The 20,124-nt window shown below is 35.8% G+C and overlaps 3 protein-coding genes across 4 annotated transcripts; 2 read left to right on the top strand and 1 right to left on the bottom strand.

Moving 5' to 3' along the window:
- The first annotated feature begins 1,979 nt into the window (after positions 1 to 1,979).
- LOC132164332 (monofunctional riboflavin biosynthesis protein RIBA 3, chloroplastic) lies at positions 1,980 to 6,349 on the top strand. Of its 2 annotated transcripts, none has more exons than XM_059574825.1 (7): positions 1,980 to 2,081; positions 2,162 to 2,486; positions 2,840 to 3,061; positions 3,148 to 3,473; positions 3,888 to 4,017; positions 4,953 to 5,249; positions 6,016 to 6,349. In XM_059574825.1, exons 1-7 carry the CDS (start codon positions 2,011 to 2,013, stop codon positions 6,271 to 6,273), a joined length of 1,629 nt encoding a protein of 542 aa, XP_059430808.1. In that variant the 5' UTR covers positions 1,980 to 2,010; the 3' UTR covers positions 6,274 to 6,349. The 2 variants fall into 2 exon arrangements, with proteins under 2 accessions (XP_059430808.1, XP_059430809.1); XM_059574826.1 differs by having other exon boundaries at positions 4,953 to 5,226.
- A 1,163-nt stretch (positions 6,350 to 7,512) lies between these two features.
- LOC132163058 (uncharacterized) lies at positions 7,513 to 8,100 on the bottom strand. Its single transcript, XM_059573259.1, has one exon. The coding sequence runs from the start codon at positions 8,098 to 8,100 to the stop codon at positions 7,513 to 7,515; it is 588 nt and encodes a 195-aa protein (XP_059429242.1).
- Positions 8,101 to 13,516: 5,416 nt separating this feature from the next.
- Positions 13,517 to 16,776, top strand: LOC132164700 (large ribosomal subunit protein uL23-like). Its single transcript, XM_059575251.1, has 4 exons — positions 13,517 to 13,602; positions 13,772 to 13,834; positions 15,042 to 15,405; positions 16,487 to 16,776. The coding sequence occupies exons 2-4, from the start codon at positions 13,822 to 13,824 to the stop codon at positions 16,569 to 16,571; spliced, it is 462 nt and encodes a 153-aa protein (XP_059431234.1). The 5' UTR covers positions 13,517 to 13,602; positions 13,772 to 13,821; the 3' UTR covers positions 16,572 to 16,776.
- The last annotated feature ends 3,348 nt before the right edge of the window (positions 16,777 to 20,124 follow it).

A 20,124-nucleotide genomic window follows, 5' to 3' on the forward strand; every position in this document is an offset into this window, starting at 1 on the left:
TTTTTTTTTTTTTTTTTTGGATTTAAAGTACATTGTTCTTTTTTTAAAAAAAAAAAAAAAAATTACAATGTTTTACCTAATCTACCATTGAATTGTAATGTTCTCTTTCTACAAATCAAAAATAATTTCTATTTATCCAAAATATATATATATTTGAAAGAAAAAAACTCGCTTAATTTTTATTTATTTTTAAGTAAATTGAAAGCAAAAAACAAATAACAAACGGGACTTGGCCAGTTGGCCCCCACATATAAGGAAGTAGGGGATGGAGTCTGAAATGAGATTTGCAATCCGCCAATTTAGAGCATTAGCAACAACTTTTCAACTATTTTCTCATAATTTAGGGAATAAAACTACTTTTTTTATTCCCTATAAAAAAAACACTTTACAATAGATTCTCTTATTTTTCCCTATATGAATTAAATATTTTTTTTTAAAATTTTTTTTTTATCATTGTAACCAATAAGAGAAGGGATAAGAGAAAGAATTGTTGAGACATGTTAAGGAGAGAGAAGATAGATTCAGTTTTTTATAATTTAATAATGCATTGGGTTGTGCATCTACAGTGTTTCGCAATGCATTGGGAAACATTGTAGATGTCCTTTGATGTTGGTTATATTTAGGGCTTCTGATGCTTTTTTGTAATTTTTTTTTTTTAAAAAAAGATTTTTCCTAAACATAAGGAAGAGAATAGGCTATAGGGAATCTGCTGCTAGTAGATACGCCTCACTTATTAATGGTTTAAGAAATGAAAAATGCTAAGTAATCAGGAGTAATGTTATATACTATTTTTTTATATTCTTTTAATCATTTAATAATGATTTTAAAAGTCATATCAATTTTGTGGGATAAAAGGAAGATAAAATTATGGTATATAACTTTACCTGATACACTCTCATTCGATCTTCATTTTACTTGGTTAATATTACAGTGATCATCAGCTCTTATTTATTTATTTATTTATTTTACAATATCAACCCACTGAAATAAGGTGAAGTATATAGCATTGTTCTTTTTTTAAAAAAAAAATCCAATGTTTTACCTAATCTACCATTGAATTGTAGTTTTTTTGAAGAAAAAAAAAAAAAATTAAAACTGCATTTACCCCCATTAATCTACTGTCCTATTTATAATGGGTTGCAATGTATTCGTTCTGCGTTTCCAAATTACAAAAATACATTTCATAAGCTAAAAATACATTACAAAAAGTTCAAAACATGTAATTCTCTTCCAACGTGGATCCCGTTGAAGAACAACTCTTATCGTTATATCACATTACACCGATCATTCTTTTACAACTTTTTTTAACAATTTACACCGACACATGTTCAGGGCCGGACCCTGCCCCACCAGCCCTGATCTCCGGTACTTGCATCTGACTTTGTTACATGGATTGATTGTTAGATAATATCATTAAAAGGAATATCGTATATTATTTGATTTTTACCGTAATTATTTATCTCAATTCTCTTATAAATAAGAGTTTTTGTATTATAATACCATTAAGTGAATAAAAAAAAAGCATAATATAGCCTGAGTTTTATCTTATTGATGTAGATCATAAACCGAACCACATAAAATTAATTGTTTCGCTTTTATTATTTCTGCATATAATTTTTATAGCTTTATTAATTTTTTCATTAATATGGCATAAAATTTTGAAATTTTTAATTGAAAAATGAAAAAAATTATTTTATAGTAATCTTTTATTTAAATAATAATAAAAAATAAACCGTATCCAGAGAAGTGAAAAAGAAAAGAAAGAGTACAGAAAGATGGTGAAACTGTGGCTGTCATGGTGATTGATAGCATGTGGTTAAGAAACTCCGTACATTTCCGAATAGTTTAAACCTATGGATAAAGAACAAAGACATGATCCAGAACTAGAGGTGGGCCTTCAGTTCCTTCATTTGGTACGTTACATGCAATCTGTGTAGCCAAAACACCCAGAATAGACTATAAGTAGAAAAAACAAAAACAAAAAAGCAATAGTTTGTTGAAAGTTTTGTGATGCTTCTAAAATCCATGGATTCTGCTTTGTTTCCTCACCCCTTGTTTTCCCACAGCTTCACCAGCTCAAGGTAAAGCCTTCTCTGTCTCTGTTGTCTTCACTTTTGAAGGAACAGATGTTACAATATTGATGACTAATTCTCTGCTACAGTTGGCACAGCTCTTTGGCGGCTTCTCAGAGCACAGGAATTTGCCTGCACAAGCTCAGGCTGTTGAATCGTCCTTTTTGGGCTACTGGGGTGTCTGGAGTTGGAGCTGGAAACCTTTATGATGACAGCACTTTGAAGGGGAGTGAAAATGGGTCTCTGTTGGGAGCCTTTGACGAGTCGGCTTCAGCACCATTTGGGACATTAGATGCTGAAATTACCCCAGAAATCATCGATTTCTTTGTCAGCGATGCTGAGGGTGACCCTGATTGCCCATCTGACGGGTACTCTTCGATTGAGCAGGCGCTTAATACACTACGCCAAGGAAAGGTGGGCTTTTAAATTGTTACTCTCCCTTGATCATCACCTGTTTGACAGTTTTATGTGCATTGGAAGTGACAAATACTACCATGAACTTCAAGCATGATTTATCATGTTTGACTCAAATGGATATAACATTTAATTGAAATGAGAGACGATGGATGGATAAAAAGTTCGAACTCATAATATCAGTATCGCTTATCTCAAAAGTCTAAACGGATATAGATGTATGAATTTAATCATTGTATTGCTTCGTGAGCGTTGATTATATTAGTTTGATCTAAAAAGATGTGGGGTGGCTTTCTTTATAAAGCTCTAAACTTGGTGAAGTTTAATGCTAACCTCCATTGCAAATGTCTTAGTTTGTGATTGTTGTAGATGATGAAAATGGAGACATTGAAGGAAACCTTGTCATGGCAGCATCTCGTACAAGTCCCAGGGATGTGGCCTTTATGGTTAAGCACGGATCAGGAATTGTTTCAATTGGCATGATGGAGGAGGATCTCCAAAGACTGAAGCTTCCTCTAATGTCACCTGACATGGAAGATGAAGACTCTTCTGCCCCCACTTTCACAATCACAGTGGTACTTAATTTCTAGGCGATTATAACTTGTTGGCTTGTAGAAATTTACAGCATCATTTACTCAACATGTCTTGTTTGCCTGCACAGGATGCAAAAACTGGCACTTCTAATGGAGTATCAGCTTCAGACAGGGCAAGGACTGTTCTTGCTCTCTCATCTCCCGAGTCGAAGCCGGAAGACTTCCGACGGCCAGGCCATGTGTTTCCTCTAAAGTACAGAAACGGTGGGGTTCTTAGGAGGGCTGGTCACACTGAGGCTTCTGTAGATTTGGTTTCACTGGCTGGCTTGCGACCAATTTCTATTCTTTCAGTTATTGTCGATGCAGAAGATGGTTCAATAGCATCTTTGCCTAGTTTAAGAAAGTTGGCACTGGAGCACAGCATTCCAATTGTGTCAATAACTGATTTGATTAGGTGAGGCACAAGAAGATGTATTTAACTCAAGGGTTTAACCACTGATTTCTATAATTACTTCAACAGTTGGTTTAATCATGAGCAAAATAGAAACCTTAAACTTCTACTGATGTGACATGTAAGTTGCTGAGAAGTCCCATGCTGAAATTGCTCCAATGATCTTCATACGAGTCTCTTTTTTAGTCTGAAAATTGGTTTAGTGCTCTAGCCTAGCTCCTTTCACTGGCCAATTAAAACTCTTGACTTATCCAGTCTTCAGATGTTCAATGCCACAACATTTCCTAGCTCACACTACTCTGCTTGCCTAGTAATAAGTGATTTCCTAGGCTCATCTTTTCTTTTTCCCCTTGGAAAAAATGGTCACAAGAATGATTGTACTCACCTAACCATATGATTTATGCATTCTGCTTGCAGGTACAGGAGAAAGAGGGAAAAACTGGTTGAAAGAACTGCTGTTTCACGTCTGCCCACCAAATGGGGTCTATTTCAAGCATACTGCTATATCTCAAAGCTAGATGGAACAGAACATGTAGCTGTTGTAAAGGTAGAACTCGTCCTATAACACTCAGTTACTTAGCGTTAAACCATCACTTATCCCAAAACACTCAGTTGCAGCATGATTTTGCTGTTGTAAAGGTAGAACTGGTCCTATAACACTCAGTTGCAGCATACTTTTGTTAAGTATGACTTGAATTAAAAGTCATGGTGGGACCCAATGGTTTGTCTCCTTCTCCAAGTAGGAGAGGTTCTTGGTTCAATCGGTTTACTCCTTTACATGTGGGTTTTGGAGTCCTTCTCCTATGTGTACTTGGACTCCTTGTTTGACTTATAGTAGAAGTCTTAGACCAACATGTAAAAGGAGACTTAAGCTTCTATATAAGGAACAAAGCACAAGGTGAATTTGTGTGTGCCAAAAACGTGAAGCACCAAAGGGAGGAGAAAAAAGAGAGAATTTGAGAGGAGGAGGTATAAGGGCAGCAAGGGTGTTTTCTTCTTGGTGGTTTTTGGAGGAGCCAAAAACAAGTGATTAGAAGAAAAAAGGTGCTGTAGAGTGAGAGAAGAAAATAGAGATCATCCGCCATCTCTTCCAACAAAAGAAGAGTTTGTACATCTGTCTTTTGTATTCTTTTTTAGGAATAATCTCTCTTGTGTGATAGTGAGATTTGGGTGTATTGGAGCTTTGAGATCTGAGTAATTTTTTTTTTACTATTTTTGTACTCCATCTTTTGATAATGAATTTTCTCCGGGTTGTCTCCATCAGTGGATGTAGTCTTGTTAAGCCGAACCACTTAAATCTTTGTGTCGTGTGTGATTGCTTATCTTTATTATTCCGCATTCTTTTTATTTTTTGCATCTTACGGGTCTTGGGAAATATGATTAATTTCCTAACAACTTTTGCTTAGAATTCATGACCTCTATCTCTGATACTATGTTAAATCACTACTTATCCTTAAAACTTAACTATTCGAACATTGGCAGGGAAACATTGGGCATGGGGAAGATGTTCTAGTAAGAGTTCACTCAGAATGTTTAACCGGGGATATATTTGGGTCAGCCAGGTGTGATTGTGGGAACCAGTTGGATTTGGCGATGCAGTTAATAGAGAAAGCTGGAAGAGGAGTTGTTGTTTACCTTCGAGGTCATGAAGGGAGAGGAATAGGCCTTGGTCACAAACTTCGGGCCTATAATTTGCAGGATCAAGGTCATGACACAGTCCAGGCCAATATAGAGCTTGGGTTAGCTGTTGATGCACGTGAGTATGGGATTGGTGCCCAGGTCTGTTTCATTAACCTTCTCTTCTACTCATATGTATATATATATACACACGCTCAACGAAGGAGAAGGCTGGCCGTGTGGCCACCACAATAGTTCCACACTTCCATGGCCCACCAACACAAGCAAAAAAACAAAATTAATTTTGTTTTTTTTTGCCTATTGGCCCATACCCATTAAAATCTTTGACCTTTGCTCTTCATCCATACTAATCTCTGTCTCTGTCCCTAACTAAAAGTGACCACACAATCACCGTTTTTTAAAATTTATTAATTTTTTTTATTAGTAAGAACTCAACTTTATACTTGTTTGAGTTTCTTGAAAAGTAATTCCTTACCACAAATATTTTCTTAAATTTAAACCCGTTGTTGATGTTGTTTGATTCCCTAACTCATTTTCCCTTATTTGATTTTTTTTTTTTTAAAAAAAAACCACCAAAAAAACACTTCTTACTCACCAAAAAAATGCTTCTCACCTTATATCACATTAAAACATTTGTTTCAAAAAAAAAAAAAAAAAAAATCTTACCCGAAAACACTAACAAGCATAGCCTCTATTCAGAGAAAGAAAAAGGAAAATTGACCATATTCATCCAAGAAAAAGAAAAAGACTACATATGTAAACATATTCTTATGAGATCCTCTTTGTTTCTAACATTTTTGCTACATCTTGCCTTAAAAAATCTCAAGTGCCTGGTTTTTTTTTTTTATGAAGTATGATTGCTGTCCCATTGTTATAACATAATTAATGGAGATATTGGTGGCAGCAGATTCTAAGAGACATAGGAGTTCGAACAATGCGGCTAATGACCAACAATCCGGCCAAGTTCACTGGTCTGAAAGGATACGGCTTGGCCGTCGTGGGCCGGGTTCCGGTGTTGACACCAATTACGGAGGAAAACAAAAAGTACTTGGAAGCAAAACGTACCAAGATGGGCCATGTTTATGGGTCGGATATACAAGGCCCATTAGCCGGATTCTTCATCAATCCAAATGTAAATAACCAAGACCAACAACAACAACCATAGCCCCATTCCAAACAAAGCACCAAGCTCTTACTGTATACACAATGAAGAATTACAGATTTTTTTTTTTTTTTTTCATTCTTTTCTCTCACCTCTTTTCTATTTTTTAAATTTTTTTTTTCCTACAAAGGCAATAGCTTGTATTGTACAATCCTTTTAAGCTCATATTTAATAATTGAATAATATTTCACAATTTAAATATAAAATGCAAGAATTTGTATAAAATAAAGTATGATAATGCTTATTTTAATATAGAAAATAAACACATTTAAACTATTATCACAAGTAATCATTCTGAATCCTCAAATGCAGTTTGGTCCATTAAATTGGGCCAGAGGAAATTCAATTCAGACTATTAAACTCACATTTTTCTATACATCATGGGAGAATGCACGTGAAAATCCCATGTTCTAAGGAAAATATCAATTTAATAATTATAAAAACATATATCAGTTTAATAGATTAAGTTTGAAATTTTCTTTTTTATAAAAAAACTTTGTGCATTAAAAAAGCCACAATTTCTCACTACGACTAGGGGCGAAACCTGGCATTAACGTGGGCACTTACTTGAGCTTTCCCTAAAATTTAAAATGTTTATTAAAATAACCACCCAAATTTTTAGGATAAACCTCATATGTGGATGCTGCATAAAATGTGGGTTTTACAGCACCTAATAGCATAAAGCCACATCATATAAAGCAAAAAAAATGCACAAAAAAACTCTACAACCTAATACACTTGATTTTTTTTATTATTTTTTTTTTCGATGAATGAGAAATATCATTAAAATCAGAGCTCAAAACAGAGCAACACCTCAAAACAGTCCCTTACATAAACTGAAAACCAGCCAACACAATTAAAACAACCTCCTCAATCAACAATACTGAGGGAAAACAACCAAAACAAGAAAACACAGCCTACATGCCATCATTTCACAAGCATATCAATATGCAAATTCCACAAAGAGCATAAAACAAGATTTTCTCTAGTTCTAGGAAACCCTCCTTTTTCCAGCCATTCTAGTTCTTATTTCCCACAAGATTTTTTTTTTTTTTTTTTTTTTTTTTTTTAAAGAATTTGCTCTTCAGTGCTTGGAGTACCATCATGCCTAAGCTCATTTCTGGTGCACCAAAGATTGTATACAGCAGACCTAAGAACCAGATGACATAACAAACAATGAAGAGATTTCTTCCCCCAATTATTACGGCCTAGATGCATAAGGTCATCCTAGATCATAGGAGGCTACTCAATTCTACATCTGAGCATGTAGAAATTCCATATTCTGGAACTAAAGTTGCATTCAAAAAAGAGATGATTTCGAGTCTCCAATTGGCTATGGCAGAAACTACATTGCACCTCACCCTTATAGCCCCATTTAAGCAATCTTTCCCCTGAAAGAAGCCTATCTTTCATAGCAAGCCACATGATAAAAGCTTGCTTAGGAATGGCAAGTGGAAACCATACCATCTTCCACCAAAGAGACTTCTCCCTCTTCTCTCTAAGAACATCCCAAGTATCTGAGCTGACATAAACACTCTTTTTAGAACCAGTCCAAACTGGTTTATCACAAATCCCCAATCCTACTTTAGGAAGTCTAGCTTGTATCTCAACAAGAGCTTCAAATCTAGCTAGTCTCCAAAGCCAATCCCTATTACAAATAATAGAAGAAAGCCTTGCTTCAATATTACTATGAGCATCATAAACAGCTATGAAACCATAATGTTCAATCAAGATCCCTACTGGATGCCACCAATCCAACCACAAATGGATATTTTTCCCACTCCCAACTTCAAACCTCAAGAAATGTTTGGCAATATTCCTCAGTTTCATAATGTTTCTCCAACTTTAAGAACAATTCTGAGGAATGCCTACACTCTAAAAACTATTTATTTTCAAGAAGTTTTCTTTCACCCAAGCTACCCAAATAGATCTAGATCTAGCAAAAATGTTCCAAATATGCCTAAGCATAGAGGACTGGTTCCAAACTTCTAGCCTTTTCAACCCCAAACCTCCCTCCTTCTTAGGAAAACAAATATCAAACCAAGCAACCGTTGCCTTTGCTACACCTTCCCGTTTCCCATTCCGAAGAAAATGATTAAACTTTTGTTCAATAGCTTTATGAATCTTCTTAGGGAGAATGAAGATTCCTTTCCAATAAACTTGTAAACTATAAAGGACAGAGGATAATAACTAAAGCCTGCCTGCATAAGAAAGATTCTTGGACAGTCAAGAGTCTATACGACCAGTAATTCTGTTTAGCAAAGCCCCACAGTTAGCTGAAGAAAGCCTAGAAGAAATGAGAGGAACACCAAGATATCTCACAGGGAGGTAACCTACTTTCATCATCAGCTCATATAACAAAGCATGCTTTACTCTATCTGAAATTCCTAAACAAAAAAAATGAACTCTTTGAAGGATTGGCTTTCAAACCAAACAAATTTTCAAATTCAAGAAGAGTAGTCTTAATAACAGTAATAGAATTCAAACTTGCTTCAGAGAAGATCAAAAGATCATTAGCAAAAAATAAGTGAGTAAGCTTCAATCTCACACACTTAGGATGAAATTTGAAACCAGAATGGATACCAGTATGATCAACCATGATTCTAGAAAAAACTTTCATGGCAAGAACAAACAAATATGGAGAAATAGGATCACCCTGCCTCAACCCCTTCTTTCCCTCAAAATAGCCAATCAAAGTGTCATTGATGCAAACAGAAAATTTGGAAGAAGTAATACATTCTTTTATCCAACTCAAAACAGTGAAGACAATGAATAATAAACTCCCAATTCACAGAATCATAAGCCTTCATAAGATCAACCTTTAAAGTACATCTAGGCTTACCTTTTTCCTTATGATAATTCCTCACAAGTTCTTGAGCAAGCAAAACATCTTCTGAAATACTCCTAGAAGGAATGAATGCAGATTAATTCATACTAACCAAGTCTCCCAGCAAAGGCAGCATTCTATTTGAGAGTATCTTGATGATACATTTGTAAACAACATTACAACAAGCAATAGGCCTAAAATCCCACATGGCAGAAGGATTGACCTTTTTAATCACCAAAGAGAGAATAGTAGCATTAACCTTTTTCAGCAATAAACCAGAAGTAAAAAAAAAAAAACCCTGTATAGCAGCCACTACATCCTTACCAACAATAGACCAAGAAGACTTAAAAGAATCTGCAGGGAATCCATGAGGACCAGGGGCCTTATTAGCTTGCATATAAAACAAAGTATCTCTGATTTCTTCTGCAAAAACATCACTCTCCAAATTAGCTGCAAGTTCAGAAGAAATAATAATAGGAATGAGTTGCCTAATTCGTTCTACTTTTGCATCAGTGAATTGCAACTGATTTGTCCCTAACAAATTCTTATAAAAATCCTCAACCACCTTCTTAATCTGCTCAACATCATCCACTTTATTATTATGCTCATCCCACAGATAAGTAATAGTTTTCTTAGCATTTTTAACCTTAAGAGATCTGTGAAAAAAACCATTATTTTGATCACCCAATTGTAGCCATTGTATTCTAGCCTTCTGCTTCAAAAAAGATTCCTCTACTTTTGTAATGGAAACATAAACATGAAGACATTTCATGTCTTTAAGAATGCTATCTGCACTGCCAAAAGAAGCAAGAACCTCCTTTTGAGCTAAAGTCAGATTATCATGAGCTTGACTAATCATTTGCTGCAAATTCCCAAAACAAGCCAAATTCTTCTATTTTAACATAGCTTTCACAGCTCTAAGTTTCTCATACAATTGATACATAGGAACCCTTTTAACTTGAGTATTCCAACCTTCCTTAACCCAATCCAAGAACCCTTTATATTCCAACCAAAAGTTATAGAACTTAAAAGGTTTAGGTCCAAAACTCTGTAAAGTACCAACTGAAATAACAGCAGGAGAATGGTCAGAGATACCCTCAACAAGAAATTCCATAGCGGTACTCCCAAAAGAGCTTATCCAGTACTCATTAGCCAAAACCCTATCGAGTTTTCTAGCTACAAAACGAGGCTCTTCACTCTTGTTAGTCCAAGTATACAAACAACCACTAAAAGTAATCTAAAACTTCAATATCATTCAAACATTGACCAAACTCAATTTCATAGGAATTAAGTTTGTCAGAACCCCATTTCTCAGCCAAGGACTTAACCACATTAAAATCTCCACAAATCAGCCAAGGAGTAGTTCCTACTTTTTCCTTCATATAGCACAAATTTTCTCATAAATGCTTCCTATCCACCCCTTTATTTGGCCCATAAACAAAAGAATGAAACCAATTTTACTTGCTACTAAGGGACTTAATGAAACAATTAATACTTTGCTCACTTTTATCCAGGACCAACACTTCATAATTAGATTTTTTTCCAACAAATCCAAATCCTCCCCAAAAAATGCTGATCATAGTTATAAACAAAATCTCAATCTGGAACAATACAATCTCTAACCTTATCAGCTTTATTTTCCTTTACTCTAGTTTCAATCAGACAAATAAGACTAATCTTATGTCTATGAATCATACTCCTAATCTCTTTTTGTTTAGAAGGGTGGTTTAAACCCCTCACATTCTAAATAAAAAATTTTATAAAGTTGGAGAAAAACCTCTCATTATGACCTCCTCCTCCTCCCCCATTTTATCTTTTCCTTTAACTTTAGCATTCTTCTCAGCCAAAGTATTCTCAAGAACTTTTTGAATAGAAGAAAAAGTACCTGAGCCTCTCACCTCACCTGACTCATATCTACCATCAGCTCTAGCCAAAAGATGGAAAGAATTAGTCCAATGTTTCTGACTATCCTTTACAGGAGTTCTTCTAGAAGCTCTAGCCACATTCCATTTAGGCTCAGTCACAACCTTCTTAACCACTGGATTAGCTTGCAAATTCTGAACAGGCTTAGGTTTTTTAGGCAGTCAAACCTATTTTTCAATCTTTGAACAAGCATGAGATAGATACCCAAAAGATTTACATTTTTTACATTTTACAAGAAGCCATGGATACTCAATGCCAACTACAATTCGACTTCCATCAACACCAATAACTTCTAGCTCCTTAGGAAAAGTAGAATCCATATCTACTTCAACCAAAACCCTAGCAAAACCAAGCCTCTACTGTTCCTCAATAACAGAATCTGCACAAAGAGGCTTTCCAACACCACTAGCTACATAGCTCAAACATGTAGCATTCCAAAACTCAATTGGCAGATTATGCAACCTAATCCAAACATGAACATAAGATAAAGAAAGCTTAAGAAGCTGCATACTAGGAGTCCATTTGCGTAAAATCAGAGGTTTGTTTGCAATATGCCAAACTTTTTCCTCCATAACCTCATCTCTCATATTCTCATCAACAAATCTAAACAGATATAATCCATTCTCCAACAAGAATACCTCAATTTTCCCATATTGAGCCTAAATACTTTCCACAGTATGTTTGACAATATAATATGGAAGAGGTTTGTCAAGAAACTGGCCTACCAGAGAAGAAGACCACTTTGAAATGTCTTCCTCAATTGCTTCCAGAGGAGGCTTCACTATCACTCTCCCATCATCTTGAGAAGGAGCAAAATACTGCAAAGCTCCAATGGATTTCTCATGTCGAAACAAGTTCCTCCAATCCTAAGTTAAACTCTTCGGTGCAATCTGTGCAAGAGCCTCAGCAATAGAAACACCATGATTACTCACATCTTCCAATTCAGGACAGTTAGTAATAACCTCCATAGCCACCTTACCAGAGCTGCTTCCAACAGGCAATCCCTGCAAATCCAGCTTCGACACCTCTTCATCTTCACAAGACAAAGTTAATTTCTCACAAATCTCCTCCCCTTCACTCAGATCTACCTCACAATCCACAGATCGCGAAGCAATCTCCAAATCTCCCATAGCCTCCTTAACAAGCACTTTGGAAATCTTCTTCCCGCCACAACCTCTGTTTGCTCTTTTGGCCATAACTCACCAATTGAGCATTCCACTAGCAAAGGTCAATAAATTCCGGTGCACCAGTGCTGGAATCACAGGCGTCGAAAAAGACATGCACCCACACGCGCAAGAACCAAGAAGGTGCGTATCACAGGTTGTAAGAAACAAAACCGAAAACTAACAAACTTTCAAAATCGCTAGGAGACCTGTGCCACATCAGCAAAAGTATCTTTTTGATTCTCTCTCTTTCCACCAATTTCGTGTTCATAATATTTCCCCTTCGATTTTCTCTTCTTTCTTCTTCTCTCTTCTTCTCTTCTTCACCGAAAATATATAGCAGCCTGCCAGCCTCTTCTTCATTATTTCTCTTCGTCTCTTCTTCTCTGGGTCACGCTCTTCTCTAGGTCGTGGGTCTCTCTTCGACGCCCTGAGTCGGCGCTGAAGAGTAATTTTTTTTCGGCTTTAATGGTGATAAAATTCCTAAAGGGTTAATCATCCACCTTTAGATTTTAGTTTTGAATCTAAAAACGAATTTTGATGCATTAGAAACAAGTTTTGAGATATTAGAATAAGATTTTTAGGCATTAGAATAGGATTTTTTGGCATTAGAATCTGGTCACGGCCGGTGAAACCAGCCGGCGAGACCCACGACGTGGGTCTAGCGCCGTGGGTCTTGCCACCAGACCCACAGGTCTGATGCCGTGGGTCTAACCGGCTGGTCTCGCCGGATTTGGCTGCCATGGGTGTTTGGTTCCTATTTTGATTGAGTGTTGTGTTCTCATTTTAATTTGTTACATTTTTCTTGAAATGATGATATGTCTCATACTTATTGGAGGCTGCAAAAATGCAAAATGGCTTGTTTATGCACTATCTGCATAGTAGGGGCTCTCAAATTTTTATATCACGAAATCTACTATATATAATCATGAAATATTCAAATTCAAACATATTATATTTATTATAGATAAGCTCTCATCTTATCATAGTAGATACACTTATCATGATAGAGTTTGAATTTGAATCTTTATTGATTATATCACGGTGGATTATTATTATCCTTTACAAGATCAAGCAAGAAACCACGGAGACTAGATGGAATTTCTCCCCCCTTTCTGTGCATATATGTAAAAAAAACAAAACGGTCACACCTACATTCTAAAGAATTGATCCTTAAGTTTTCTGTCCCTATCGATTTTGACTGGGCTCCTCATGGGCTCAGGCTTATCCTTATTTTTAAGGCCGGGTTGGGCTTAAGAATCCAGGTTCAATTCCCTGGCCCATAATCAGCTCGGTACTGGTCAATGTGATAATTGATATGGACATTCAGGTAATTTCACTTAGCTCCTCTATATAACCAAAATCTCCTCTTTCCTCTTCCCAAACCCTAGAGACTGCTCCTCCGCTTCCCTCTCACAGGTCTCTCTCTCTCTCTCTGAGCATGTAAAAGCTTGAATTCATTCTTTCAATGGTATACTTGAAGGAAGGCACAAGCTTGAGTCACTTTTTGGAGTTTTTTTGGCTGGTTTAGTGAATTATCCTTTAACCTTTGTGTGCTATATTTTTGCATTTTTTGTTCGGGTTTCAGGTGATTGAAAGGGTCTACAGGCAGACGTTTCTTCAGATTCTTCTACATCAATGGGTCCTAAAGGTATTGGATTCGATCTCTGCTTCTACTTTGGTCTCATTGTTTTCTTTTTCTTTCTGCTTCTTCTGTTTCTCGGTTGTTTTTCTTATACTGTTTGTTTGGTTGCCGAGAAAACTGAGTAGAACAAGAAGACGATACCATAAATCTTATGTGTATTGAGTTCCACTGAGCCAATTGACTATCTAGGGTGGCTTCTTTTAAAATAGAACAAAGCTCGTTGTGTTTTCTTGAAATTGTTGGGGTTAAGTGTTTATGATATTATTGTAGTGCTGGCATACTGCGTTTTCGTGATATCTCTATGCTAGCTTTTATGATTTTGTTGTTTTATTTCTGTCCCTATGTGCTTTCGAAACCGAGTAGAAAAGAAAGTTGAACGGAATTATTGAAATTATGCCTTATCCTCAGAAAATGAATGTGGAAATGAGCTTGTCCTAGCCAAAAAATGCATTAGGCTTAGTGTAAAATTACTGTGTTTTGATACTTTTAGATTTATATGTGGAGAAGAACCCTACAAAAGAAAAAGGACAGCAGTGTTGCTGTGTATAGAGTGTCATGTTCTAAGGGATTCCTAAGGCAGATATCAGAAGTATGAGGTATGTGGTAATTGAATATAACCCATTTGGTGGAAAGAAAAAAAATGGTGTAGTAGTAGTTTCAAGAGAATGGAATGCTTGTATTGTTGAGGATGGAGAAAATTATATGGCAGGTTTGAATTGGCTGTTTTGAAGATCAATTTTTTTTTTTTTTTTTTGAGGGCTGGGCTGCTACCAGTTGATTTATTTTACATTGGTAGACTTTGGATTTAATTAATTTCAGAGATTTGGTTTTCATTTTTCCCATTCTCTTTAATTTTTCTTATGTACTCTAGGATCCTGGCAACACCTTTTTCCACTTTTAGTGAAATTAGTACTTTATCAGAAAAGGAAAAAGAACAAGTGAAGTATTTGGATATCCAACCTAAATTGCTGGAGTAATTAGGGTGTATCTGGCTGGCCAGAGCTGGTGAGACAAGCTCAATTGCTGTCACTAAAGATAATCTTGCTCTCTTTTGATCCCGCCTCCTCACCCAATATCTTGTCCAGCCCTGTAAGATATGTATAAAGTGTACTATTTTGAACAGAACTCTGGTTGTTTTCTGTAGTATCCTTGTTTCAATTGTTATGGTACCATATATTGTCTTCTGCAACTTAAAGGTGGGTGTCTTATGCAGCGGAGAGTTCCAAAAAGGGTGATCCAAAGGCACAGGCATTGAAGGCTGCCAAAGCAGTGAAAGCAGGTCTGACCTTTAAGAAGAAAGCGAAGAAGATACGAACATCTGTTACGTTTCACCGTCCAAGGACATTGAAGAAGGACAGGAATCCTAAGTATCCTCGAATTAGTGCTCCACCAAGGAACAAGCTTGATCATTATCAGATTCTCCAATATCCCCTAACGACTGAGTCTGCAATGAAAAAGATCGAAGACAACAATACTTTGGTTTTCATTGTTGACATTCATGCGAACAAGAAGAAGATCAAGGACGCTGTCAAGAAGATGTATGATATTCAGGCTAAGAAAGTGAATACCTTGATCAGGTGAGCCTTACATATTTTACTTGGTGAATACATGGAATTCAATTCTACAACCGTAGATTTATTGTGGATTGGCATGTCACATGAACAACAAAATTCTTGTAGTTGGTTTGCCTGTTTGTGAAGTACCCTATTTACTCGGTAGCTCTTATTTTCTGTTTAGTTTCAAGGCAGACTCAACTTTTTTTTTTTAATGGTACTATCTAAAGCTGCTTTCATTTGTGCACATTGTCACCTGTCTGAAGTAAAATGATTTTGAAGCAATAACTTTGTGTTCAGTGCTTGTCAATAGTGTGGAAAAGTTGTCTTATGGGTGTTCAACAGACATGGCTGCTTTATGTGTCATTGCTACTTGGGGGCTTTTTTGGTTCCCTTTATGGATGTAAATTTGATCTCTAGACAGTTAGATCTGAAAGCTTGTAATTGTGCACTTGCATGGAGGGTGCACTAAGCATGGGATACTTTTCTTTGAACCCTATGTCATGTAATGATGTTTTACTGTCTTCTTATATTTCTGTGTGTTCTCTTTCTATTTTGGATTTTTTTCTTTCTCCGGGAACGGATGGTGTAGAAACTTTTTGTGGACTCTTTGTTGTGTCATGATGCTTTAAGATCTTTTTTTCTGTTTTTATTGTTTTAGTTCTACTATTCCTTTTTACTTTTGTAAATCATTTTCCTTAATTATAAGTTGACCCAGTTGAGTTGAAATGGCCACTACTCCAGATTGTGGGACTCATAATATTGAGTCATCATGGATCCATTTGGTTGAACTGAATTTGAAAAGGTTACTCTTGACGTGGGAAATTAGTTTGAATTTGAGCAAATGGTATTTCTTTGGAGTTGATTAAAAATCTATATTATTAAGTTGATTTTCTTGACGCATATAGTTTTATATAATGTAAGATGCCTTTCTTTCTTTTTTGTTTTGGCAAGTGTACTGCTGTACTGGTTTAAAGTATTTGAAGTTATTTCACTTATGTTTGTTATATAGGTTTGAATGATTTGCATGTGTGTATTTGCTTCTTTTTTCCCCGCTTTCTGAAATATGTTCAGATGTTCATCTAAATGTAATTCTTGTGTGCAGGCCTGATGGTACCAAGAAGGCATATGTTAGATTGACACCAGATTACGATGCCTTGGATGTCGCCAACAAAATTGGTATTATCTAAAGATTGTGTCTGGGATCCTCTTTTGGATCTTTTTAATTTTATTCAAATTCATAGAGTAAGTCAGTTCTTTCAGGACTATATAAGCTTCGAGATTTTGCAAACTAGTTTACAAGTTGTAATCTTTGTGTCATTGCTGGTTCATGTTTCGGTGTTTTTTGGTTTAACTGACATTTCAACCAAGTAGGCTTGAAGGTACGATTTTTCTTGTGGATGATGTTTGTGTTTGCTTTTGTTAGATAAATGCTTTCACTGATATCAGCAATCGTGCCTAATGGGATAATTTAAGGTATATTTTGGCTGAACTGTCAATTAGGCATAGCTATTAGATAAGAGTGTTTCATACATCATGTAATTTGTAGTAATCAGTACGTGGACTGTCTAATGCTAGTCTCTTACAGAGGTAGAATGTTTCTCCATCAAGGGCATGGTGGTGGAGAGCCGATGAGCAAGAATCAAGAGTTGTGGGTCTCAACCCCATAACATTGCTCTCGTAATGATTCAAATTAATTTACTCCAATTAAACCTTACGAGAGTAAAGCTTAACCACTAAACCAACCTCTCCGGTGGTGGGACACTTGGTAGCTTACTCCTCGGAGCCTCCATGGCCTTGGATCTATCACGAGTGCCTTCAGGCGCCCGTTCTATTACCCCTTAATTGGGCCCGCTTGCTGCCCTCTCTTGTGGCATTCAGTTTCAAATCATTCTGTTGAGAGTCCATCTTTTATCTCCATGAAGGAGCCTATTGATCAACTGATAATTAATAATCATGAGCAAGTCTCATGTGGATTGAGTTAGAGTTAGTCTATAGTCTTATACTCATAATTTGACATAATTTAAGCTCTACATGTGACATTTAGAATTATTAATATTTTATATGACATGCGAACGAAATACAAACTCAACATGAAATTAGCTCATGTTAGGGGTTTAGGGGTCTAACTTGTTCAACTAAATGAAGTGGTTTATGGCAGATCTATGTAATCTTATATTCATACTTTTAACATGGTTGGAATTTAACATGCGAATACAAATTGTCAACCCTAACTCTATACTATGATCATGACAGTAACATTGGAATAGGCTTATTGCAAGACCGTAATATTCGTGCAGTTTTATGTAAAAGTTTGGTTCGGCCATAATAATTCAGTATTCCATATATTTTACAAGATGGGACAACATTCACTAGTACAAATGTTAAAAAAAAAAAAGGGTAAAGTCCACATTCTCCCTCTCAAACTACCACTCAATTGACAATGTTTCTCCTAAACTTTCAATTGTGACAATGTCCCCTTCAAACTACTAAAACATTGTCAATGTTTCTTCCAAGGCTAGCAATAAGACAAAAATGTCCCTATAAATTTCTCAATAAGACAAAAATATCCCTATAAATTAAAAAAAAAATGATTTAAAAAAAAAAACAAAAAATTTTAATTTAAAAATAATATTTTTTTAAAAAACTATTTTTTTTTATTTAGTTTTAAAAAACAAAAAATTTCATTTTATTAAGCGAAAATTTTATTTTTTTAAACGTAAATTTTTATTTAAATAAAATTGTAAAACAAAAATAAAATAAAAAAACGAAAATTTTCAATTTTTATATATAAAAAAAAATCGAAATTTTTTTAATTTTTTTCTTATAAAATTGATTTTAAAAAAGAAAAAATTGGCCAAGTTTGGATTTTTTTTTTTTGTTAGTTTTAGGTTTTTTCTAGAAGTTTTAGTATTTTTGTTTATATTTTACTAAGGGTAATTTCGTCATTGGGGGAACATTGACAATTTTTGGTAGTTTGGGGGTGGGGACATTGTCACAATTGAAAGTTTGGGGGGAACATTGTCAATTGAGTGATAGTTTGAGGGAGTTATATGGACTTTCCCAAAAAAAAAAATTATCCACCAAAGCGTTACAAGAGTATTGTTTGCCACAGCTGAAGTTTAGAGCTTCCAAGGACTGCCTAGGAGATTTGCTGTTAACTCAGCTCCACAATTAATTGCAACTTTTTTCTACCTTTATTGCCCAGCTTAGCACAACAAAAAGACAAGAGGCCAATCTTATATCCATGTCTTAGATGTCTAGGATGACTTTATTCATGGTGGGTGCCTGAAGTGTTTGGGAGAACACATATATATATATATATATATATATATATATATATGTTATGCAATACAATTAAATTGATGTGACAGTAAAAATCAACTTTTGTAATAGTAAGGTTTATAAAAAGAACAATTAATGATTAATTTTTATTGTCATGTTATTTCTGTTGCATAATTGTTGTATAACAATTTACTAAATTTTTTATTTTTTTATTTTTCTCTCTCTCCATATGGATCTCATACTGTGAACATTAGTCGATTCTTATTGGTAGGATTAATTAAGGACGTAAGATCTGGTCATGTGTTGTCCTTTCTGGGAAAACGTCTTCCCTGCTTAGAGGCTCCAGCATTACTGTGTTGAGAGAATGAGAATATTCGGTACAGATGGTGAGATCATAAGCAGTTGATCTGCAGATGGGACAATTCGAGTGGCACTGAAACCTAGTGTCTGTGCAAGAAACATGGAAGGCATGGATGCAGTTGGGTAGATTTTTCAGCCACTGCCCTTCTTCGAACTCACTCAAGCAAACCGCAGACTCTCCTGCAATATTGCTTTGCCCGCCCTTCTCCTTCATCACTACTACTCTTCTTCTTGAACCGAGACATGGGAAGAGAGTGCAGGATCGAAGATTCCAATCCCTGGCTTTCAAACTCATGATGCAGGGAAGGATCGTCAGGGTTGTCCTCGTTCACGCGCCGCCTTCCGTCTCGAAACGCACAGCAGAAGAAGCTTTTGAGTTTCCTGTAGCAACAGAGTAGGAAAATCATGGTGCAAAATGCAGCAATTAAGGGAATTTCCCATGGCATTTAAAACCCTGTAGAGAGACACGTACAGAGGGGGTTAAAGCTGGTGGCCGGGAAGAAGGCGTTTGGGAAGGGAGGGGATGAATAGATAAAGGAAGAAATAGATAGGGACGTGGAAGGGGTGTGGATAATATCAATGCAAATTATTCGCACATCTTATTAATTTATATATATTCTTCTTGTCTGCATGCTTCTTGTTAACGTTCAATCAAATCAAGTAGGTTTTCTCCAAGAAAGAGGGGTTTTCCGTTCTCTTTCTTCAGCGACTCACGTAACTATAAAAAGGTAATAAAGGAGCCTCGTTTTGTTTTCTTTGGAAATGGCACCTCATCAGCATTATCGATGCATGGAGAGTGAAACTTTGCTTTAGTTTACCAGGGCCGCAATTTTTTCCTTATTTTATTGGTTTTGAGGTACCGCGGCGCACCTAAAAAACAAGAAATGAAAGGCCTCCTCCTTCCCTGTGTTTTTCCTCCAATTATGCGACCAAATTAGGATTTTTTTGTGTGTTACTGCTTTCATTACCGCATAGATGTTGTTGCCCAAAATGGTACCGTTTTGGGCAGTGAAAAAATAGGTTTTAAAAATAAAAAAAATAATAAAAAAACCCATTAAAAATTAAAAATTATAAAAAAAAACAAATAATTAAAAAACG

The sequence above is a fragment of the Corylus avellana genome, chromosome ca10, assembly GCF_901000735.1.
Source record: "Corylus avellana chromosome ca10, CavTom2PMs-1.0".
Classification (NCBI taxonomy): Eukaryota; Viridiplantae; Streptophyta; class Magnoliopsida; order Fagales; family Betulaceae; genus Corylus; species Corylus avellana.

Coding starts and splice junctions, on each gene's coding strand:
- LOC132164332 (XM_059574825.1), top strand. CDS start 2,011: ATGCTTCTAAAATCCATGGATTCTGCTTTGTTTCCTCACCCCTTGTTT. Junction 2,082..2,161: donor CACAGCTTCACCAGCTCAAG/GTAAAGCCTTCT, acceptor TCTCTGCTACAG/TTGGCACAGCTCTTTGGCGG. Junction 2,487..2,839: donor ATACACTACGCCAAGGAAAG/GTGGGCTTTTAA, acceptor CAAATGTCTTAG/TTTGTGATTGTTGTAGATGA.
- LOC132164700 (XM_059575251.1), top strand. Junction 15,406..16,486: donor AAAGTGAATACCTTGATCAG/GTGAGCCTTACA, acceptor TCTTGTGTGCAG/GCCTGATGGTACCAAGAAGG.
- LOC132163058 (XM_059573259.1), bottom strand. CDS start 8,100: ATGAAACTGAGGAATATTGCCAAACATTTCTTGAGGTTTGAAGTTGGG.